This window comes from Bombus huntii, chromosome 15, assembly GCF_024542735.1.
Source record: "Bombus huntii isolate Logan2020A chromosome 15, iyBomHunt1.1, whole genome shotgun sequence".
Classification (NCBI taxonomy): domain Eukaryota; kingdom Metazoa; phylum Arthropoda; class Insecta; order Hymenoptera; family Apidae; genus Bombus; species Bombus huntii.
In genome coordinates this window covers 2,888,449-2,914,009 of record NC_066252.1, presented here as the reverse complement: position 1 = coordinate 2,914,009, position 25,561 = coordinate 2,888,449, and the positions used below count along the sequence as shown (strand labels likewise).

General features: G+C 34.7%; 1 protein-coding gene and 1 long non-coding RNA gene across 3 annotated transcripts in view; one reads left to right on the top strand and one right to left on the bottom strand.

The window, feature by feature from the left end:
* The window catches only part of LOC126873769 (uncharacterized), an 89,885-nt gene that overhangs the window by 33,139 nt on the left and 31,185 nt on the right, over window positions 1-25,561 (top strand). The gene's annotated exons all lie outside the window — the stretch shown is intronic.
* LOC126873690 (protein slit) overlaps window positions 2,857-25,561 on the bottom strand; it is a 629,391-nt gene continuing 606,686 nt past the window's right edge. For both annotated transcript variants that reach the window (XM_050634802.1, XM_050634801.1), the window contains 18 exons: window positions 25,093-25,243; window positions 24,421-24,567; window positions 22,910-22,981; window positions 22,758-22,829; window positions 21,432-21,595; window positions 20,626-20,827; window positions 20,463-20,534; window positions 19,673-19,744; window positions 18,035-18,106; window positions 17,788-17,951; window positions 16,334-16,553; window positions 14,254-14,563; window positions 12,953-13,166; window positions 11,655-12,116; window positions 11,203-11,403; window positions 10,626-10,775; window positions 10,061-10,200; window positions 2,857-8,829 (listed from right to left, as the gene is read on the bottom strand). In XM_050634802.1, the coding sequence (XP_050490759.1) occupies window positions 8,743-8,829; window positions 10,061-10,200; window positions 10,626-10,775; window positions 11,203-11,403; window positions 11,655-12,116; window positions 12,953-13,166; window positions 14,254-14,563; window positions 16,334-16,553; window positions 17,788-17,951; window positions 18,035-18,106; window positions 19,673-19,744; window positions 20,463-20,534; window positions 20,626-20,827; window positions 21,432-21,595; window positions 22,758-22,829; window positions 22,910-22,981; window positions 24,421-24,567; window positions 25,093-25,243 (2,972 nt within the window). In that variant the 3' untranslated portion in view covers window positions 2,857-8,742. The remainder of the gene's footprint in view (window positions 8,830-10,060; window positions 10,201-10,625; window positions 10,776-11,202; window positions 11,404-11,654; window positions 12,117-12,952; window positions 13,167-14,253; window positions 14,564-16,333; window positions 16,554-17,787; window positions 17,952-18,034; window positions 18,107-19,672; window positions 19,745-20,462; window positions 20,535-20,625; window positions 20,828-21,431; window positions 21,596-22,757; window positions 22,830-22,909; window positions 22,982-24,420; window positions 24,568-25,092; window positions 25,244-25,561) is intronic.

The window sequence follows — 25,561 nt, the reverse complement described above, 5'->3', positions numbered from 1 at the left end:
TTACAATGAAACCACGAAGCTATGCAAAATTCGCGTGTTACATGCAGAAACTACAGCAAGGATCGTTAAAAGATATCTAAGAAAAGATATCTAAGTAAAAGTTGAATTGATTGCACGATGTCGTCAAATTGCATTTAGTAAGGAAATTTTTGAGACGTCGCGACTAAAAATAAAACGAAATATTAAACAAATGGAAAGTAGAGTAAACAAAAATAACGTGACAGAGACACTAGTGGTACAGTTTGATTTTCGAATTAACTTGAATTTGATTGAATTTAAAGTTACATTTTATTGGAAATAGAGAACAAGAGAAAATTAAAAATTGTTTACTATTTCGATTTAAAAGCGTATAGAAATATACATATTCTTATAAAAATACGAAATATATCTCATATCTTTTTAATACACACATCTTATTTTCTGAAAAATATATTCCACGTTAAAATATTAAAACCGCACGCATTTAAAATCACATGTAGTGAAGAAAAATGAGCAACACAAAAGATAGAGTTAAATGAAACTGAATGTGATCCATTTAGGGACGAGTTCAGCAGTCGTATCCAAGTGTTAAAGAATTTTGCTATAAGAAATATTTAACGTAGTTTCTATGAGATCGCAATTGAGTTTAAACAATGGGCTTCGTTAATCGTTTCTAGTCCTTCAAAATTCCAGAACAAGTGAAAATTTGGAGCATTACAAGTCCTCTATGATCTCGTATTTCTAAGCTCAATGTTACTTTTGTTTCAGGAATGTGTTTTATATGTTACATATTTTAATATGTAGTTTCATACAAAGATTATAGAGGAAAAACAAACGTTTCATTTTTCATTACCATGTAATTAAAATAGTATTGTCATTACTATCATTATACCGATACATATTCAGTTTTATTACAGTCATACGATAGTCATATAGTGAATCTGATGACTAGTTATAACTTTGGGCTTCTATTAGATTGTTCGTATTTTCAACTATGATACTTTCAATACTTCCATTTAGCCAAGTATCACCAAAATAAAAAATCGATACCAACGGATTTACCATGTTTTACCTGTTTGGTTTTCACGTTGTCAATAGGTTCGTTTCACGACTTTTATTCCACGCCGGCCACAGTTGTTCAGTATAGCTTCCATTTTCTATGGATGCATCATGTGCATCATTAAAACTGGTTTTCAATAATAAATAGCGATCGACTTTGCTCAAATTGTACACAAGTTCTGCGAGAAAACTCACAGTATCGCGTATCGGGAACTGGATAACGGGATGCAACGAGATTGAGTTTAATTGCATGGATAACGTTGTTTCTAGCAACTGTGTATTGCGTAATGGAGTCGTTGACGTTGATTCCACTTAGCGAAAATGTCCATTTGCGATCTTTTGCTCTATTTCTATCTATATTGACGACGACAAATAATACAATTCAAAGCAACGATCTAGTTCTCTAATATCGAATTCTGAATTTTTATTCTCTACATTTGACATACCTCTCATGACTAGAATTTAAGCCGAAAGTTGATAGTACATAATTTCTAGAATCGATTTAAAGTTCGTGACTATAAAAAGGAATCAGCGATCTTCGAATTAGCTTTCGTTATTTAAACGGGCAGTTTGAAACCTTAAACTTGCAATTAAAAAAAGAAAGAAGTTTTTATCTAACGATATATACGATACACTTTTATTATATCTTTTGCCGACAATGTTTTTTTAATATAATGATGTTTATTTGAAATTATGTAACGATAACTAATATATAACTGTACTAACACGATTTTTTTTAATTGTACATTACTGATTTTTGTTAGTGATTTTTTTATATCTTGTGAGTTCACTTGAGAATATTATTTATTACGTTAATTTATTTTTCATATCGTGGTTAATTACACAATATTCCTCTCGCAAGTTCTCGCACTATCATAACAACCTTTATTTCTTACGTATGTTTTACATAGTAACTGCATACCAAAAACACAGTTAATCTCATTGGTTAAACAGCGAGACACTTGATGCTAAAATATTTATATAAGATTAATGCGTAATGTATAATGATTTGCACAGCATAATTTATGAATCGATTAAAACGATGTATTCATGGTCACGAGCTGGCTGACATATTACCTCACATACTACTATTTACGTAACTGCGAAATAAGATATAATGATAAGAAAGAATTGGATCCTAGCTCGTTTCAACAAATTGCCTCAATCAAACTAATTACGATAATACGATACCTTGTTTAATATATTTTACTTCAAATATAAAGTACTATAAACTATTATCAATTAACCATGCTACCAAAGGAACAAATATATCTCAGAATCGAAAGAAAGAGCGATCACTTTAATAATTAAAGTACGATTAGATCGAATTATCGAAAGTCTTTAAATATAAAGAATTTTATTATTTTATATAAAGAATTTATTTTAAAATTAAATTACGGATATTACAGAAAGTCAACGATATCTCTTTTAATAAATCGAAAGTACTTGTATTTAAAGTTTATTAAATTCTGCATATACGTATCTATTTTGTAGTGTCTGCAGTTCGAGAATTTATTACATTACGTAAACATAGATATCTTCGTTTTAAACTACTACGTATGTATCGTACGGCTATAAATTATGTTTAGACATGTAGTTTTTTTTCTTCTCTTCGGCGTTTCTTTCCGAGTAACTGCTAATCTTTAAGTTAAGTAGTTTTTAAGAAACAAAGAAAGTATTACATACCGAGAAACAGAACGTTTCTATTATCTTTACAACTATACGAAGTTACGGATCTAGAACCATAAGTGTACAGTTTTGTCAGGGGTTTTCAATACCTAGGGGAACGAAGGAAAATAAAACGAGTAGACAAGAATATCGAGAAGGAACAATAATAATTATATTTATTACGCAGTTTACAGTTATTTAGGTAGTGAGTTGAGTCGACGAAACAAATGCTTCTTTTTTTTTTTAGTTACGTTTTCCATTCTTTTTTCCCGAATAAACGAAACGAGCTGCCTCGGACATGGACGCGCGGTCGAGCGCGCCTTCGTCGTTCTTTTCCTATTCGAGGAATAATACATTCGTAGGCTGGTCCGAGAACGAAAAAGCATTTGCTATACTTTTAAGCGTAAGACTCTTAAAACTGGTATACTTCAGTCGCATGCGCTATAATCCACCGATCGAGTGAAATATATTAAGGTTTCTCGTAAAGTAAATGTACAAATATAACTCGTTAGGAATTTCGAGCAATCACAAGTCTCGAACACTTCTTCATCTTTCTCTCTCTCTCTCTCTCTCTCTCTCCCCACCCGTACGATTTTTATTTTTATTTTTACTTTTTTTCTTTAAATCGAATCCTCGATCGCCTCATCTCAATTATTGTCCAGTTATAGACGTTAAGCTTCGTAGAAAATCCTATATCTTTCTCTCCCATTCGCCCCCTTTACACCTTTCTATCGATTCCCTTTCTCTTTTCGTTCTTTCATCCTCTCGTTAAACGTCCCGCGCGAACGTTAATCTCGTTACAAGGAGAATTACTCGCACGTTATGTTTGGTCGAATGCGGGATTAATGACTACGGCCCTCGCAACTTCCTTCGTGTAACCGGCAATGTTGGTTCTAAACTCGTTCTGTCTCAGCCTGGCCTCTGCTATCCTATTTTTCTTCCTTTCTTTTTCTCTCTAAGGAATCGACCAGCTTTCAGCATATCGATGTTAATTGATAATTACAAAGAATACGGAAATACGCGACTAGAAGTGAAGTTACTGAGTTTCTGTAACTCGATCTCCATGTTCTTGCAACCGAAAAGTAAAATAGAGTTTCATATTTGGAATAATTTATATTTTTATGTTCTTTTCCAGTAACTTATTAGAATTTGCAAATAACAGAACCGTCTCTTTATATTTTCCACCGTGATAACAAATTTTCTAAGAAGGCGTCTTAGTTTGCAATTTGAACAATTTTGAAGAATGTAAACTTTCTTTACTGATTTGATCATTTTTGGATACAAACTTTAACTTGATTTTATTTTTCTCAATTTCATGTTCCAGATACAAAATTGCTGGCATGTATATGGTAAAAGATATCTCTTAAAATATCTCTTCTCTTTGAGAGAAACTCTTTATAAAAAATTATTTTTGAATTAAAAATTAATTACTGAAAGGTGAGTTAGAATTTTAATGGAAAGTCTGCGAGGACCATGTTTCTCACTTGAGAACTTTTGTAAATTAACAATTATATAAAATATTTGGAAAACATTGTTCGCGCAATTTTTCACTTAATTTGCTGATACAATTTTTTTGATCAAAGCAATTTTGTTCTACTTTATCTCTTACTCATTCATCACACATCTTTTGTGCTGAAGATGGAGTTAACGGTCAGTCTTCTACGTCGGTATGGAAGATTTAAATCATCAAAGTCATCAAAATTCTGAAAGCTTTCGATCGTATCTATTTATCCTGTTCTCAATTTCATTTACAAGTACTCAATTCGACACGTTGCTCGCCATCGTTTTATTATTATTACTTTTTTTTTAATATAAAAAGAATTAATACAATTCATTTACTAATCGAAATTAGGAAAAGATTAAAAACCATATATTATGGAAATTTACGCGTGTTGTAAGTTGAAAAGTTTTACTAAAAAAGAAAGTTACGTCCTAAAAAAAATGTATAAAATTCTGGATTAACGAACAACGTGTTAACAACAACAACAATTTCCAGTGACCTGTGGCTGTGAAACTAAATTTTAGCAATTTCGAAGAAATAATTTTCCAAACGCAACGCGATAGGCAACTTATGTTACTACTAATACTATGAACTCGTAAAATATGTCGCTATGGTACACCTATTACCTTTTTCCTTCTACTGCATACAAAGAGAAAAAGAAAATCAATAACGATAAGTAACACATTCGACATGATCGCTACGATATAAGTTTCGTCTCGTTTTTGCTTTTTCCTTCACTTTTTTGTTCGATACCCTCATTCGAAAGAAACGAATGGACAAATAGTAAAATAATTCGATCGTAAAGAATTCTATACAAACCGAACGATACGAAGTAATCGAAGATATTGATAGAAGTGACGATAACATGAAATAAAGATATTAATTCGTCGTGCTTAAAAATTATACGAATGACTATAATACGATCTAATCTAAATGTAATAAGAAAGATTGATTTCTTTTTTCTCGTTGGTCCCCTTTCGGTACGACTTTCAATTGTAATCGATAATTCGAACCTTCTCGATAAATATTTATTTCATAAATATTCGCTCATTTTACACTTTCTACAAAAATTCATATTATATAAACGTAGAAAATTACACGAATAACTCGTGTAACTTCGAATATAAGTAATATATTAACTTAATTAATCCTTAACGTATAAAGATTACAAAATCGTTCAATATAAAAAAATCTAAAGAAAATTGGTGAATTATCCAACGTCTAGATCGGAGAATCGCAGCGGGCATTCGACTCGTTTTCGTTCAGGCATCGATTTCGTTCTCCAAAGTAAAAGTATCGCTCGTACCGAAAGGGTTGGAAAACGCTGAACACCGTGCACGTACTGCTGAGTATTTTGTCGACTGAATTAACCCTTTGTGTTTTAAATTGTCTTCCAAGAAGATGAACCTAAATCTTTTTCTCGCCTTTCTTAACAAAAATAAGAAATGAAAGAGTAATGAAATTCTTGAAAGATTCAATGGGTCAAAAATTTGAATCAAATAAGCTGATCTTCTCGTAGAAGTAAAAGTACAAAGGGCTCCATCGTACTCTATAGAAAATTACTTTGTGCTTTAAATTACCTTTGAAGAAAATGAACCTAGCCCCCTCATTCTTTTTTTTTATATATATAAAAACGATAAAAAGAAAAAGAATCAAATATATTCAGTTGATTAAATATTCTAATCAAACAAAATTATCTGCCTATGAAGATTAAAATACAAAAGGGACAATCGTGTTTTTGTAGTAGGTTCTTTTGTTCTCTGTATTTCAAATTGTAAAAAATGAACATAACTTCTTTGATGTTAAAATGATAAAAAGAAAACGTACTAATTCCTCTTAAATCCGTCATTTTAATAGAAATAGTAAGAGGGAGAAGAATTAAATTGTTAAAAGATAGGATGAATCAAATATTCAAATCAAACAAGATCATCTTCCTGCGAAGTTCAAAGTGCAAAGGGCTCGATTGTGCACTGTAGAAAGTTCGTTTGCTTCGAACAAATCGGGTTCTACAAGAGTGGTGTTTGAAAGTGCGAGAAGAACAATCGATCGATGACAATAGATCCAGCAAGCGATTTGGGTCGTTCGTAACGACGGATATAAATATACGACTTAAATACTGGCAGTGGAAGATGCAAGGCAGTTATCCGCAGAGTAGGTACACGATTCTTTAAATAGGTACGCGAAACATTAAAAGGGACTTAAGTAGTTTTCGAACGAATCACGCCTCCCCCGATGAAAACAATCAGAAAACTCATCGTTGACGCTCGATCATTTAAATAATGCGCTCATATAAAAATAATTACGCGATCCTCTGACCCCAAACTCGCGTTAGCTACGCTCATTTTATTCTTCACCATTACAATTCGTCTTTCTACACGAGGTCGTCGAATTTCGTCGACCTGTTCCTCTTCATCGCGACTACCCGAAGATGCAATTCGCGCGATCGACCCTCGAAGACAGTACCTTAGGCCGTGGAATGAAATATTCGAGGCTCTAGGTGTCGCTTTTGGTCCTTTTTCAGAGACCTTGGTTTACCTCTGGTGATTTCTTGCCTTTTATTGAACATTATATTGCGAAAGGAAATCGCCTTAGCTCTATTTAATTATTTAAGGTTGCTTTTTTTTAAAATAGAAAAATATATTCGTTGATTTGATAAAAGAATTGAAAATTTGAGAATTTTTAGATATCTGTAAAGATTAACTAGAAGTGATATCGATTGTTTATTAGGTAACAATTAGAAGAAAAATTATTGCGTTAAATTATCTAATAGAAGCAACATCGCCATTCAAAATAACTCTATTTCAATCTTTTTTACTAGAGAACTTCAAAACCCTTAAGCCTAATTTATTTAACAAAATTTGATCGTTGTTCGATAATTGAGTAATTAAGAATTTTTTTATTGTAAATAAATTTTTTTTTTTGTTGGCTCACTCTTCGAATAAACCAACGTTATAATCGTGTCAAATAGTAATTTTACCATAGAGAATCGCCAATATTGCAACGAAACGTTCGAAAAAGGCAAGAAACACGCGGCACGTCTTTTTAAATATATACTTTACTCCGCTGCGTTAAATTATCCCACTACTAAATACCGAGAGGTTAAATCTTCATAAAAAGTAAATATAGCTTAAACGATACAGGGTAATTAAAATACGTAATAACAAGACGAAACGAGTCGAAATGGAAATGTTTGTCGATCCAATTATAATTAATCTTTCAGTGTGTGTTTGTGTATGTGCATGTGTGTGTATTATTCGAGAATCATCTGCCAGATATCGATCGTTTTTAACCGGTGTAAACATAACTACCTGTTCGAGAACTTGTTTTATATAAACGTTTACTCAGAGGACAATAGACCTAACAATCCATCAAGTTCCACGATTAACTGGGAAAATTGAATATTTTTTTTCAGAGAAACACGTAAACTTGCTATACATCTTTAATACTTACGCGGCTGTCTTTTACACATTTGTTAACATCTTGCTTGCGTTCGTTTCTCTTTTTTCGATTGAGTTGCGCTTAAGTTACAGTTACAAATGGTCAGGTTTCGGAAAATAGTTGCAGAAAGCTCAGCAACGCTAGCGTAAGCGTTCACAATCTCCACCGTTTCTGGCGGAAACGTTTCTTCAGCGATAAATCTCGACCTCTCAGACTAAATTCTTGTTCACATCGAAAAACCGAAGCTTGCCACACTGAACATACAACGAAGGTTTTCGTGAATTTGGTTAACAACATTCTCTAGAACGATTATTCGAAAAATTGTTACGTCCACCGTGTTCTCATATTTTTCTTTCGAGCTAAAAGGATTGCCTCCCGTTTGACGTCGCTCGTGATCGAAACGCGTCGAACGAGGAGAAATCTCTGAGAGATCGGTCAACGTTAAGCGTGAATTTTTTTACATTCGATCGTAACATAATCCACCACCACCAACTCACCACTAACCGTTCATATCCATTAGATCTATTTCACACTGAGCGAACGATTCATGCGCGTGGTTACGGCGAATATGCACGAACACGCGTGTGTCGTCTGCGGTCCGTGTTCTCGCACCAAAATTTCCACTTTCCACTCCAAAAATTGTTGAACATACGTCGGTTAATATAATACCTAGCGCTGTATGCGTTGTTACTGTTCTCTCCCCGAATATCCTTCGAATATGTCCATGATCCGCACGCACGCACAATATAATTCTTTCCTGCACGTTCGAATATTTATCACACTGAGCCGGCTGTGTGCTGTATTTTTGCGAGTGTGTGTCCATCTTTTTCTTTTCTTTTTATCTTCGATACTTGTTTTAAATATTGTTCGGCCTGGCAGTGCCGTCGGCCCCAATGCTTTCGTCACGCGTTCGACGAGGATGCGTCGAGCAAGGTTTTTATCCGCAAATCGGCGATCGACTCTCGCCATATCGCTCGTGAACGTAGAAAGTTCGAATTGGGACACTGTCTCGGTTCTCGGGGGTTTCCTCTCAGTCTCGATACGTCTCGACGCGTATTTATGGAACACCTGTGGCGCTCGACGTCCCTCGGTCCTGGCTAGTAACATTTCCGGGTGCACGTACATTTGCGCACTAGATCGACGTCCTTCGTGTACCGCATACCGTCGACGCAGATCAATCGAACCTACGGTTAGTCAACGTTTCGTTGTTAATTTTCAATGAAATTCAGGTTGCAATAGATTTGAGAATAACAGAAATAAAGTTTGGAAATAATTATGGAATAATTAGTAAAATCAAAGTTTCGCAGACATATTTTTTTCAGATATTCTAAATATCTCAAATATTTCAATTATTCCACAATACTTGGAAGAAATACGACCTCTATAAATGTGCCATAGATGTCCCGATTTTAATAATCGTCTGATATTTTAATGCTTTCATACTGTAAGTTTATACAATTATTATTATTCGAATCTTTGAAGCGAAAATCATATTCAGCAGGAATTATTCCGCAATATTTGGAAGAAATACGACCTCTATAAATGTGCCATAGATGTCCCGATTTTAATAATCGCCTGATATTTTAATGCTTTCATACTGTAAGTTTATACAATTATTATTATTCGAATCTTTGAAGTGAAAATCATATCCAGCAGGAATTATATCGCAGCGATACACAAATAAATGTGTCATCCGTGACTCGTTTATATCATTTACATAGTTATTTTATTATTATCATTATATTCTATTTTATTATCACAATCAGTGTTTCATTTATAAATGACATGTATCATATCTGCATCTCTCTTGAGGAAGCTAATTGCAACGTTGATGAAACATGATATGATTGCATACGGTTTACACTCTATAAAGTCAAATAATGGTATTTTAATCGTATTACATATCATTTATTTCTCAATCACTTTTTCTCAATTAATATATCAATGTTATAATTTTCTCATACAATGCTTTTTAAAATAACGCAATTTTCTCTATTCGGTTTCTAAATTGAATATATTAACTTTTTTTTATTACTGTATTATTACATTTGTTTTATTACATTTGTAACGATATAGGTAGAAGAATAAGATTAAATATAGTCAGAAACATAATAAAATAAATTTTTCCTGCAATTATGTTTCAATAACAATGTCTAGGAAAATATTTACAAGCATAAATATTATAATATTATAATATTTAAAAGAATTGGTTTAAATAAATATGAAGATAACATTTAATTTTTCTTGAAAATGTGGCCGAAACCAAGCTATTGTTCGTGTATATAAAAATTTGCGTTACTTGTCTCTGTCCGCTTTCGTCTAACACTCTGTGTATGCCTGACTATGGCAAGGTTTATACTACTGATAAGAGGGTAAATATTGAAGCAGCAAGTACTTCGCGTAATTAAATCGTACCTTACGCCGTTTCGTCTTCCGTGGGAGGCAGCATGAGTTGCCACAACTACCCCAACACTTGGCAAGTTTCACTGGTCGTCGACTCCGACATCCGTTCTCGCTGTAATACTCTCTGGTGTGCTCTTTGCGACACGTCGGTGCTGCAACAGATGCACCCCATTTACCAAATTTTTTAATCTTTTCCTTTCATTTCCATGACGCTTATTTTAACAAAATACACGATAGAAATTTGCCAAAAATTTGTAGTTATTACTTCATTTAAAAAATTTTCGTTATGTATTTTTTGCAGAGACACTTGCACAACCATTGTAATACTTTTACAATTTTTTAAAATGGATATTTTAAGCAATTTTTCAAAATCATGGAATGTATATGGCTTATTCTATACTAAGTAATTTATGAATATAAAACTTCAATAAGACATATTAATATTTCATCATTTATTTTACTGTAAATATTTGTATTTTAATGTATGTATATTTAAATGAATATGAATATATGAATATAATATAAAAAAATATTAATAATGGGTGAAATCCATCGAGCATACTAAAAATTTGTATACCTTTCTCGCAATACCGTCCTTGCCACCCAGTTTGACACCGGCACGTATATCCGTTTCCCATTGGCGATGGCACGCACTGCGAACCTTTTCTGCACTCGTGTGTCGCACAGGGATCGGAAATTATCGCGCCAGGTCCTGTCATAACGATGTCTGCAATAAGAAATGTGTTATTAGCCTGCTATCCTTCAAATATTAATGTTACGTATAACACTTACTATTAGATTTATATCTCATCTAATGTTAATTAATAACTTAATATCAGTAATATTAACATGAACTTCCCGTAGGCAAATTGATCCTTCGACAACTTGAGTAAAATTTTATCTTTCAATTTCTTTAAAAAGAATTTCAACTTGAATTGCAAGAAAAAATTTTCAAACCTCGGAACAGTAAAACAATTAGACAGATGTAGATCCAATTTACCTGTAGACTATGAAAATACACGTTTGCTTGTGTAGGATTAGTTCCGTGTATTATGATATTAATATTAAATATTTAATGTAACAGGATATAAAATATTTGTGTATACTATACAATATTAAATTGATCAATAAGGCTTAAAGTCGTTGAACTATACCGGAGTGTTCGTGAGCCATATTTTCTTGTAGCATCGATTCCTCGTTGCTGCTGCCGCCCATAATTCCTTCTGCTTCCATGACGTCTCGCGCCTCGTCAGCTTCTTCCTCGTTCGACATGCATCCAGGAGTTACGCGGTGCATCTTCGCCGCGTTGCTAAAATCTACCAATTTGTGATTGATCCACATCTCGGTGATGCAGCCTGATAATCAGAAGAAAGAGAATTATTGGGATGAAAATTTTCTTGCTCGATTCTAATAGCTTGATATTTTGAATTTAAGTTAATATATTTAATTTAAATTTCAAATACAAGGCAAATATCCTAATAAAAAAAATATATATATATAAATATCATAAACAAAAAATTCTGTACAATGTGTCAAGCAAAATCATTCTAAAACACATTCATATATTTCACTCGATCACCTAATCAGTTTTCAACTCGAGGCTTACCTTGGAAGCTGGTGATGTTCCTCAGATGAAACTCTGTAAACGCGATGTTGGCGACTTCCGGAGCGACGCCGCCGACATACATAGGCGTGATGAGTTTCAGGTACTCCTTCGGACCCTCGTTAATAATGCTTCTAGCAGGGCCACGGTCGACCCTCATCGTGAAGTTCTTCTTGATCGCAAGAAGCTCAGCCACGTGAGGTTTACCATCGGCGATCATTTCGTAGCTGTACATCGTCGAGGTTGGATAGTTACCCACGTCGTATGAGACTCTGACACGGCCATTAAATAATTCGACGGCGATGTGATCACCGTTTTGGCCGTCGTAGAGGAGAACCCCGTTTTCCTGCGTGGTCGTGAAGACGATGGTCACGTTCGCTTCGGGCCTCATGCGTAGCGGCTCCAGCTCGACCAGCGAGCTGTTGTCCACGAAGCTCAAACTCGTCAGGTACTCGCATCGTTTTCCTGCAGTTAGGTTTTTACATAAGATAACTTTTGATCAAATTACTTGACGAATCGATTATTTTTCATATTGCATAATTTTATGTAATGTGTGGTATATAACAGATGGATTTTAATATCGCAATCCACTGTTTCAAACAATAGTGGACATTTGTATGGTATAATTGTATCAGTATTGTTGCAATCTTGCAGTCTGCTGTTTGAAAAACTTTTATTTAAATATATGAGACTTTTTTATTAGTTTAAATAATACTTCTGTGTAAAAGGCCGATGATATTTTTGTATACTATTACCGAATCTTTTTTATGAAGAATATTTTAATATTGCATTCCATTATTTATATTTCAATGCTATTATTGTTATATTATATTCTACTATTTGGAGAATTTTTATTATATTGTTTAGTCATACGGTTTTTCATAAAAATCGATGGTATTTCGCGTGGAACTCTTTTTTCGTATGTTATTTTAATATTTCACTCCGCTTTTTGAAAAATATTTATCTAATCATACGGTTGTCGGTGAGTATCGATGGTGTTTTTATAAAGACGCGTTATTGGATTTTTCCCGTAAATGCTATATTTAATATTGCGCTCTATTGTTTGACAATTTTTATTTAGCCATATCATTTTCTATTTGAATACATCGATCATTTAGTTAAATTTAATATATTTCTATTTCGAATTTTATGTTTAGTTTATTTCATGACTAATATAATATGATTGCATTCTGGCGGAATTTTAGGGGTCGAAGAAATTTATCTTTACATTTGATGGTAGAACGTAAAATCGAAATATAGTGGTCTTTATTTAGTCTAAAATTATGAAAGAAGTCACTTACCGGTGTAGCCGGGGTGGCACTGGCAAAGATAGTCCGCGGCGGAAGCGGGAGCAGGTTGGAAGCATGCACCGTGCTGACAGTCATGGTGTGCACATGGACTAGTTTGTGGATAGAGCATGGCTGTCGACGGTGCTGCCTCGCAATATCTGCCTGTATATTCCGCCGCGCACTTACATTCGTAATTGTTTATGCCGTCGATGCAAGTAGCACCGTTCTGAAAAATACAAGAATATTTGTCGCATAAAACACAATGTATTTTATTACGGTTCGTGTAGTTGAAAATAAGAAATTTCTACACTTTTCGTCCCAAGTGCAATTTGTAATTTAAAAATCATAATTGTTACGTCGCGTAACACTCTACCTAGCCGAGGCCACACACCGCGGGCAATATGGCAACCAGATGTCTTCGGATACTCGCAGCGTATCCTCCATAGTTTCAAGGACCTTCCATAAATTTCATAGATTTCCTAGAAAAGGTCCTTCAAACAAAACAAACATCTGGTTCGGAAGAATTTCTAAAGACTATTGTCTACCACGGCGAAAAAGGGAAAGTTAGTTTTTGTCATGTACGCTGCAACTTTCCTCCCACTAACCACTTTCCCTCGAGGGCGGTTAAGACCCTTCGTTGAACCAATTAAAAACGAAGCCTATTCCCTCACTCTCCTAAATAACATCGGCACCAACAAATCCGATGGTCCCGTGCGCTAGACACACCCATCCTTAGCTCTCCTCCGAGACAGCATCGTCTCCCAAGAGTACTGTTTTTGCATCCTTCGAACGGTCAACATCCTTCGAGCGGGTATACACACCCGCAGATCACTCAGTCACTCATCTCGTACATACGCACCAGTGTAACTATCCTCGTTATAAGTTGTGGAATAAACGGTGAAATATAACTTACTACTGTGTCATATTCATATCAACCACCTCTGTTATCCTAACCGAAACAGGGGAACGACTACTTCGCGGCGTCGATTCACCGAATCGTAGCGAGAATTTACGCCTCTCGCTGACGCGTTTTCCTCGCGACCGCGTCTCTCCGCGAACGGTCGTAACAATAATGCAAGTTCATTTTTTCGATTTTAGTTAACACTAAATTAAGTTAAATTTTTCATTTATTCTCGCGTTAATAATTCTAATATTAATAATTATTTCTTAAAAAATAGAAAAAATAGAATCCGTCATCTAGATTTCAAAGATTAGAATTAAGAAGAAGTGTTTCAGTCATAGAAAATGCCACGTATGAGTGGAAAATGGTGCAAGAGTCGGATGAGAAAGAAAAAAGAATAAAAAATAGGTACCTGGCACATATGATCAACGCAGTCATCCAGGTTGGTGGAACAATTGAGGCCGGTGAACCCGATTGGGCATTCGCAGCTATAGTGGGTCCCGTGGTCGACGCAGCGACCTCCGTTCTCGCAGGGGTCGTGCCCTTTTGTGCAAAAGGGTATCTTCTCCTCGCAATACTCGCCCATGAATCCTGGGGTGCAGTCGCATCTGTAGGCCTGTACGAGGTCGACGCAGGTTGCGTTATTCGCGCACTTGTTGTTCTCGCAGTCGTCGACGTTGTTCTCGCATCGAAGTCCCTTGTACCCGGGGGCGCAGTCGCAACTGTCACACACCGACTGATCGTCAATCGAGACATTGACCATGACCTTCGATCGCGGTATATCCGCCAATCGACCTTGGTACACGTAACTAATTTATCGACGAATAATTTTCTTAACATTTGATCGATTTTTTGGAGTTCGGTTAATTTACAATTTTTTAATTTTGGAGCATTCTTTGTTTATTACCGAACTAAAAATATAGCGTGTCAATAAAATTAAATAAGTTTAGTAAAATTTTACGAGCCTAATCCATCTAGTATATTTAATATTCAGACTTGTATCAGCAATTTGTCCTAATATATTGACTTAATAAAAATTACGATTGGCACAATTGCTTCGATGGTAATTCTCGGTGATTAATAATTTGTGATAGTAATTTTTCCTTAAGATATTTCACCATGATATTTTTCAGCAAAAACAAGGTCCGAGCTCGATGATTGCTTTCGAAGAAAGAACCACTGAATCATAATCACTTCGTCGATAGATTGTTACGTGTACCTTCTACTCTTCGGGGCTCACGTGCAGAGGTCCCGTTTTATTTATTCATACAACAGTGTACGCGTTTTGTACGTGCAATTTACTGCTACTGAAACTACATTTCATACTCTACTTATACGTTAAACAACGCTTTTACAATGCAAATACACTTGCCTGTGTATTTTTTTCAGAAAATACATCACCGGAGCAATATTAAGTCTTCCATCGCATGTTCATAAATTAAAAAAAAAAAGAAAAAAAAATGTAAAAAAGGAAAAAGGAAATATTGAATCCGACAGATGGATTCATAAATCATTGACTTAAACTACTAGACAGTGAAATATACTTTTGCCAAATTATAGGCTTCTATTTAACGATACCAATTTCAACTTTTGACATGATCAATACAATACTCTACACAGTAGATGCTCAAAGCTACTGTCTTGCTAAATACATCGGTACGTTTCGTGCACGTCTACTCAATTTTTGACCAACACTACTGCCTTCCGTATCAGTAGAAGATTCAAAAGAAATCGGCAGAGCTACAGCAAATGCACACGTTCGATCTCGTGATTTTGTGTTTGCAGCAGAATTTTAGTCCAACTGGAAATCTCAATATCAAAAATTATATGAAATATTAGATGTATGAACAACTCTGTGCTTTTATTTTTCTAATTTATTTTATTTTTTCAAATTGAGATATCTTCGAGATCTTTAATATGTCTATAATTATTAAAATTTTTTAAATACATACTTGAGATATTATATAAACTAATTTTTTAAATAATACGATACTATTTAGAATTCTGATATGAATAAAAAGTAGTTGTAAATATAATAAAGTATCTGTTTAATACTGCAATCTCAATGACAGAACATTGACAGGTTTTACGTATGAAAAATATCAACAATCCTTTTTAGAGATTAATTGTATTCCAATATTAGTAAACATTATTTCAGATAGTAAAAGTAAAAAGTATATTTCAATTTTTTAAAATAAATATACGTTTTGATACGTGCTGATGAGCACACAGAGCACTGAATTATTTTTCTACGTGAAATAAATGCAATTTTCGTCGAAAATATATTCATTTCAATACATTCCATCCTATCATATATTAGTAAATCGACAAAAGATCATTTTAAAAAATGGGAAATGGAAATCGTCATTGTTGGATTACAATTCCTTGCAGACGTTGTTTCTACGGGCACCACTGAACGAGCAAATAGAAATCAGACCCGAACGAGCTTGCCAAGAAATTCTCTACATTAGGTTAGTCAAGACGTTTGATACCTGAATCTTCCTTCTTCCAATACTTTACAAGTTCCGGCGTTCCGGCAAGGATTTCCATAGCACGCGTCAATTTTATGTTCACACCGGTCCCCATGATATCCTGGCGCGCATTTGCAACGGAACTTCCGGTCCGGGAGCGCCTCGCAAAATCCTCCGTTCTGGCATGGCGAGGTGTAGCACAGGTCGCACTTGGCCAGGACTTCGGCTGGCTGTTGGTTGGCTGCGCGGAAGAAAGGTCTACGATTAATGAGCAATTTTAGTACCCCATTGTGACAACGGGCCAAAAAACCATGAACTAAACAGACTGCGTCACGGGTCAGTGAGAAATCAAAAACATCTGCACGTGCGGAACATTTTGTCGATCGTTGAGCGATAGTGGCCAGCTGATCAGAATAGTTTGGAAACTGAGGAGCTGAAATTGATAAACGAGGAGCACAAGTGTCAGAAACGAAGATTTTTAATAGAAAGAAAAAGAACGCATTCTTGTTTTACATTATTTATAACCCGAATACTATGCACATACCGTGCTTATTATCTTTACATATTTTGAGGAAGAGTGAATGGTAGAAAGTGCATTGAAATGATAAATTTATTTATTTATAGATTATACTTTCCTCTTTTTTAACAACGATCTAATTTATGTTTATGATCACTAGTTTTATTTCCCCAAAGGAACTAAAAAGCTTTGTCCGGAAGGTTAACACAGATAGTTCTAAATAGAATAAATAGTTCTAACGTTCCTAACCTTTTCCACCATATTATATTCTGTATAGAATTTACATTATTCTTTCCATTAAAAAAAAGGTTTCTCATACTGTTGCTATTTACGCCGTTTACCGTTTCAATTTCTCAATTTTTGGAGTAAGGTTTTAAGAACGTTGAATGAAATCGTTTTGATATTTAACATTTTTTCGTAAAAATACATAACTAGGTAATGCTATTTTATTATTATACCAATAATAAATAAAATGTATTCTTATATACCGTTTTAGATACTTAGTAGTATCAGTATACTATTAATATTTGCTGGACTCGAGGATCAATACTCCATAATCATTACGTGGTAATGACAAAATCCGCAATCATTTAATTTCCAACTCAATACATCCTCTTACACTGCTTTGCATTCTTTCGTGTAGTTTGTTTGTCGTGGCTCGATCTTATTTCAATAATTTTTTAAATATCCATAATCAACGAACGGAGCGTCAATCACAATTTCTATAATCTTCATTTTTATCTTATTTCGACCTGTATCGATTTTATCCAACTGTTGAACTTTCAATATCGTTTATCGGACACACCGTGTACAAAGTAACAACGTTTAGAATTCATATTCAAAAGACATTCCTGCGAAGTCAGCGTAAAATCCGTCATATTCAATTACTGGATAAACCTGATCACCAACAGCTGGCCGCTTTCGCCACGATCGCGATAACTGTCGAGGAAATACATACTTTTGCATTGGAATGCGGTCGCAGGTGTCGTAAGCAACAGCTTGTCCCTCATCGCTGGTGGCTCCATGCATCTCGCGATACCGGCCTCCACGTAATCCTTCTTCACCCATTCGGCCAACCATCGCATGCTGCAGTCGCAGTAGAGCGGGTTGGACCCCAGAGCGCTATAAACACACCAGTTGGTGAATTATCGACACTAGAGAAACCAGTGCGTTAGCTTGGGCAACGCAAGAGAGAGGGTACTCACAGGTGTGTTATAGATTGAAGATCCTCGAACGCGCCCTCAGGGATCACCGATATGTCGTTACCGTGTAGAGACCTAGTGTAAATCGGGGTTTTAAACGATCATTATTGAAGTAGTCTACGTTATGGTGTTCTAGTTTATGTTCCATGCATATTAAGCTGATTTTACGAGTAGATTCGCGAACAATTAATAAAGTGGCGTTAACTTCTTATCGGAACGGTTTCTGCGCGTTATCTTATCGTTAGACTGCAGATGTTCATGCAAACTCATATTGTTAGAAAGATGAATGAGAAAATGGAATTTAGCTAGAGAATTTGTTTACTTCCTTAAGTATTATAACAAGTGTTATTTTGTGTAGACGCATAAAAATCCGTAGTCTGCTTATTATGCTATGGATCGCATTATAGTTTCGATGCAATAAAGGGGTATTGTATTTGAAGACCGTAAGGGAATTTGCTACAGATGATGCAAAATATTTGATTAATCAGAACGTGGTATTATAGGAAAATTAATTTTGTATTCGTGTATCATCATGGTAGAACGTAATATTACACTGTAACAATAGGACACTGTGACAATGACGCAGTACAAAGGATACTAATGTAATCTTGATATAAGATTAAGATTTTTATAGATGATATAGGATTAGAATTTGCTTCATACTCGTTACTAATATGATATATCCATGATATTCATGCGGAAGCTCTAATATAAATTTTGAAAGAAGATTTCAAAATATCCAATAAATAAATTCATCCCACAAATAATATAATTTTTTTGAAAGCTGGATTTAAAGTAATGAAAGCTTTAAGAAAGAGGAGAAACAGAAAAGTCAGAAAGATAACAATTGTAAAAGATGGAGAAAAATACATCATACGCATCTTCATTTAATGTTTATATTGATAAGACTACGTTTTTTCACGATACTTCAAAATTCTTCAAGTGTGTAATATTAATAACTATTATTATGAGCAAAATCGATATTACTACACAGCATCGCCATAGAGTTTCTATCGGTACTCGAGTAATTATTTACTAATATAATATGATACATTCCCTTACGACCGCTTAAAGCGAATCAATTTCGTAATATCGATCTCGATAAATTGTTTTGTTTATGCCTTTATATACATGCAAATGATTTAACGAATTAATTATAATAATTACGGTGTTAAAGAACAATTATTCCCCAAATTGCCCGCATCAAGAAATTAATACCGCAATCAGCGGAATAAACAATAAATCATTGAACGATTGTGATCGACAAAATGGCACGCTTTCGCCCATTAATTTAATACAGATCGCTCCCCCCATATCGTTGCTTTTATTTATTCCATTACCGAAACTTAATGTATGTACCATTATCAATTGTTTTTCCCCAACTACAGGCGAATTCACGCATTCACAAAGAACCGAAAGCATACTGAAAGCTCCGGTGTTTCGTCCAGAAAATGGTACTTCCGCGAGAAAAATGGTCCCTCGCCACTGTATTCACGATTTTCGCTCTCTTTTACCGCGTCATTTCGTGTAATTCTTTCCTCGTGATTTATGAAACGCGATTCGAAATATTCAATGCGTGTGAAAGGAAGGTATAAATCTATGCATTGTTCGTGAATAAAAATTATGCAATTCGAAACTCACATTATCCGCAATGATTTCAAGCCGGCCAGGGCATTTCGTTGGACACACTGCAGCTTATTGTAGCTGATAATTCTGAAAATGTATTGGCCATGTGTTATTTTTTTCTGATATTACTTAGTGATGAATCATTGAATATTTTTTGTAATATAATTTGATAATAGATTATTGATTATTTTTTATAGCATCGTTTGATAATTAAGTAGATACATAAGAAGGAGGATCTGTTATATTTTTCTCTTGTATAATTTTTATCTATTTTTCTCTTGTTTTTATAATTAGAATAAAAAGGGTCTACGGTGAAGAGATAGCCTCGTATACTTATAATGCAAGCAAACCAAAATAAAATAAAACTAATTAAAGATGAAATCCTTCTTCAAATGTGTTAGAGGTTGATATAATATTTTTAATAATAAAATAGTTAGAAATAGAAGGGCTGAAGAAATGACATCAAAGAATTTTCTCATCCTCCAAGATCATAATTTACATTTTAAAATATTAAAGAAGAAATATTGACGAAACAAAATATTGAAGTTGAATTTAACTATCTAATATCAAGTTTCAGTAACGTGTTACGGATAAGAAAAGTATAAATAAAAATCTCAGAATTTTTGCTTCTATATTTTCTTTCAGAAAAGAAGTAACAAAACTTCCTTGGTTAGAAAATCTTACAGATAAATTATTCAATTAAAATATTCCCTACATCAAAATATAAAATTGTGAATAAAAAGCTGAAAGAATATTTTATCTGCAAAAGTGGCATTTCGCAGAGAAAATCAAGGTGTCGACTTACAGGTGGGACAGTTTGGTGAGGTTCCTGAAGGTATCGTTGGACAGCATTCCAATCTGATTGTTGCTTAGGTCTCTGAAAAGCAAAGAAAGAAAACGAGATTTCAGTCTCTTCTTCTCTTTTCAATCTCGGCAACGTTACAACATCACACGTGTATTTTATTTACAGTCTAGTGAGAATCCTCAGGTGGTTCAGTCTCTCGGGCTGGATCGTCTTGATGTCGTTCACGTCCAAATACAGCTCGGTGGTTTCCGGCGGAATCCCACGTGGAATCTCTGTAAGCTGAGACCTCGAACATCTCACCACTGACCCGGCGCAATTACATTGGGGTGGACAGTAATCGTCACCTAGGCAACCCACGCTGTCGTCTGCGGTTCGTAAAATAGACAGACGATGTATCGTTAATTTCGAGATCAATTGCAGCAATCAAAGATGTAGATATCGTATCGAAGAGATAGATATTGGGTTAAGTAAAAAATTCCTTCGTCTTTCACCAGCCTATGGATCTCAAAAAATGTTATAAATATTATTTGAAAAATGTAAAAATACGCCTGAATTTTTTCATGGAAGATACGTAGTTATATGAAAAAGATACGAAATAAGTTACTCCTTGGTTAGACACACTTTATCACATTTATTTAACAAAATGTGAACGAACTTGTGACTCACTTAATAATTTCGAGGAAGATCGTATTAATAGCGGAACGAAGTAATTAATAACAGTTGCTTTTTTAAAACATCTTTCATGCTATTTAAGGTACTTGTACTTTGATATAAGTACTTTTCCAGCCACTGTTTGTATTAATTTCAATCAAACATTTTTTCAGAGTATCGTAATTTTACTGCAATAGTACTGATCGTACATATCATTTGGGATATTGTTATTAGAAGTTAGTGTTGTCCAAGAAAGATGTTAAAATACTTCCCGATATTAATATAAAAAGTTAAAAAAATGCAAAGGAGTGATCTTACTGTTGCATTTGAACTCGTGATGGGGTATATCTTTGATGATTGCGCTCTTCAATCGTGGAGGGTCGTGACAGTGTCCCACAACGCCAGACATGTCGCGTTTTCTCAGCCATCCGGCGAACCACGCGAGATGACAATTACACGACAAAGGATTGCTTTGCATGTTACTGAAAATACGAGGCAATTTATTAGACTGCTATTAATTATGCGCACGGAAGCACGAAATATATTTCGCCGGCCGGAGAACCGGCGAAGTCAACAGTAAAACATATTGAAAACGTGTACAGATACACGTAATAATTAATAAATCCATATCGTTGTCTCATTAATATTGATGAAGCGTAATTCGTATAATCATAATACTAATCTGATTAAATATTTACGTTATAATATAGCAAGTGCGTCTCGTTTCGGGAAAAGTTGAAACATTACTGGATCGTTATTATTGATTCTCGTGTTTTACTTCGAAACGATCTACGCATGTTGTTATAATTACATAATTAATAACGAATTAATTTCGTTACCACTCGATGATACATAATAGCTGTCGTTATGAAGTTCTCGATAACACTCTACTGGTCCATTTTCATTAACTTCTGTACATCGCGATTGATAATTATCGCCAATTAACACGGAAATCTCACCCAATATTCTTCAGAATAATTAAAAGCAAGTAGAAGAAAGAACGGAATTTCGTTAATATATCACGTTTACGAGTTATCAACATATTACGCGTATTATACGAAGTATTTCGAAATATCAGTAACATTTTAATTGGCGCGATTATATTGGTTAAATCTTTCACGATTCTAAAAGCATATATAGAAGTTACAAGATATTTTAATTAATATATATTCCACAGAGATTGCAAAAGTATTGACACAGCCAATCACTCGCAACATTAATAAATAGACTACGGAGCTTTATACATTAGCTTTAATACATACTTGCATACTATATGCTTAAAGCGACTATTCATATCTTTCTATTGATACTTTATACTTGTATTTTTTTTACGCTTCCAGTAAACATCGTTTAACTTCTACATACATTTTTAGATTGGTTTCAAATTTTACCAGTGTAAGCATGCCAATCGCGTCTCGTAGTAGCGTAGTAGTGAAATTTCAAAACGTTTCACGCGACATACGGATAAAAAATTTTTTCGAGTGTTCGAATACTTTAGCGAGCCGCTGAACAAATTTCGTCAGTATTTCTGAAAGGAAAAATAAAATTCAATAACTCTTTTCGCATCTGATGGGAATCGATTTTACGTTTAAAAAGGCGTAGGGTGGGAAAACTAGTAAAAAGCCGGGTTCGAAGTATACTTACATGGTGCGTATGTGCGTCAATCCGTCGAACGAGCCGTGCATAACGCAGGTTATAGCGTTTCCGTGCAGGTTCCTGTGAAAATGATGTTTGACGGGTTTATACAGTTGCCGGGTGATACCGTTTTATGAAGAGACATAAAAGTTTCTACTCACAGCGTCTTAAGATTCGTCAGGCCGGTGAACATCTTGTTGTGAACTTCCCTCAGCCTGTTCTCCGATAAGAGTCTGCGAAACGAGGGCTCGTTATTACACGTGAATAAGGCGTATGGTTGCTAAATATTAAAGAGGAATAGGGTCGCTCCGCTCTATAGGGATTCCCTTTACGCGTCAATGGGAATCGATGCTCGCACGCATCGTTGCATCATTGAGGCCATGTAAAATTCGAACAGAAATTATTATCGTATCGCGTAAAATCTCTGCTACTGTATTTTCCGTAAATTAAGTTGGAAAAAAAATATTAAGAGTTCAATTATCAATATGGTACGCTTTTGCGTTTTTATCACCATTTTCTATTTAGAAACTATCTTTATATATATACCTAACTTATATACGAGATATACCTGTGGTTTGCAATCTGATCAAAAATTTCCCCTTGAAAATTATTTTTGTAATATTCTTCTATATCTAGAGGTTATTTTGGTCCTTAATGGCATAAAATAAGAAGAAGAACGGGGCGTAGAACTTATGAATAATTCATAGTATCTATCCTCTTAAGATCTAGAAATATTTGTACAAATCTATTCATATATTCATAAAGTATGTCGAATTCATATTCAAACGAAAATATTTATCGTTCGATTGATTTTTCTTTAGGGAACATGCGTCACTTCGATTCGTGCTTTGCATTCGTCCAGACTAAAATACACACGAGTTACAGCCACCCTCTGCTCCTCCTGCTATCTAATTAATCGACCCATTGTCCCGTTAATTGCCTTTGAAAATTAAATCCTATTCTGCTTCGTTAAAGCTCGTTTCAAAGTCCCGATCGAGTTAGGCACAAATAACGCAAGTAATCTCGACGGTCTGAATACAGCCCCGTTATTCGAAACTTTCTCATCCAAGAAACGTTTCAGCAGAGAAAAAAGAACAAACAACAATTTTCTGACAAATCGAATTATGCTGCCGAACAAAAAATGTAAACAACCTATCTTTATCTTCAATTCATCCCGGCTAATTATTAATTATTACGTTTCACTAACAAACAAGTATCTCAAACAAGTATCTTAATAAAATGAGACTAACAATCAAAATGACGAAAACTGAAATATAAATTAGAAAACTGTCTCATTCTACGATGCTCTAAGGCCAAGATAATTTATTTAATGAACAATTTCCAATTCGGTAAAGTATCTTAATTATATAAAAAATTAACGAATGATCTTCCTTCGAACTACTTAAGACAACGGAATATTTTTTTTGAAGATGGAAATAAATATCCACCCTCTGGAGCTTCATCCCTTAATTATATTAAAACTCATCGAACAATTTCTCTTCAAATTATTAAAAATCACCGAACACCTTTTCCTTAAAAATGAGAAAAATTTCATCGCTGAGAAAGTTCCTCTTCAATTATATTAATAACCGTTGAATCATTAAAAATTATCAAATATTCTCCCCTCCCTCCTCTCCCCAAAAAAGAAGGAAAAAGGAATGCAGTAACTTACAAGTCGGTGAGTTTGTGAGCGCCTGAAAACGCAGAGGCCTCGATGCGCGAGATTTTATTCTTCCTGAGGTCCAGATGCTGCAGCTCCGGCAGCTTTTCGAACACGCCATCCGCTTTGATCTTATCCAGCTCATTGTTGGCCAACAGTCTGGGCGCAAGGACAAAGAAAGCCGAGGAACGAGAAAGTTAGAGTTTATCGCCAGCGTCTGATACGGCGAGCAATTAATCGCGCTACAGGGCGTCGATCCATTAAACGAGTTCGAATAATTTATTTCGAATAATAGCTTGACGATTCATTGTTCTGCTCTCTACCCCGCCACGCCGTCTGTACAACGGACCAGCTTTTAATTAGATAATTATCTTGTCGGCCGTTTGAATTAATTTTCTCGCCCGAAGGGGCCTGGATCAACATTCGTCACGATCGACTGACTGGATCGATCTTTTCTCTTTGTACCGATATTACGAATCATTGTTATGAATGAATTGGTTTCTTTCGGTGATAGATGGTGATAGTTTGGATCAAAGCGAGCTAGTTAATATTAAAATATTTAATTTTCATTTTATTCTATTGAAAGCGAAAAAAAAAAGAAAAGATCTCAGCCAACTGTGATTACAATTTAAATCGATAAAGTCGTTTTGATCGAATAATCTGAAATCATTAGACTGTACTCACAAGGTGGACGTGTAGATCGGTAGTTCTTTTGGTATCGATGTTAGTTTCTTGTTCGAGCAATCGATGGTCGCTCCGTTGCAAATGCACGGTTCTGGGCATTCTCCAGGCAGGATACACTCGCCAGCTCTCTTCGTCAAGAGCTCCTCGTCGCCTAAATACAAACAGTCGAATACAAAATCTACTCCAAGCAATCTCGTCTAATCTGCTTTTCCTTCTCAGGACCACAGAGCGTCGCTCTTAAATGAGTCAGTGATTAAAGTGTTTGAAAGCTTCAAAACGTAACGTTGTATTAAAAATTGATAGTTTTAGATCTTGAAACGATGTTACATGACTTTTATGATAGTGGTTCTTGCTTAGCTGAAACTCATTGACTAATACGATAACTTTTCCTTTGCGAGAGAATTGAATTTATGAAATCAATATTTATATTATATTATGGTCGTATCCGTTTATGGCAGGACAAACTTTC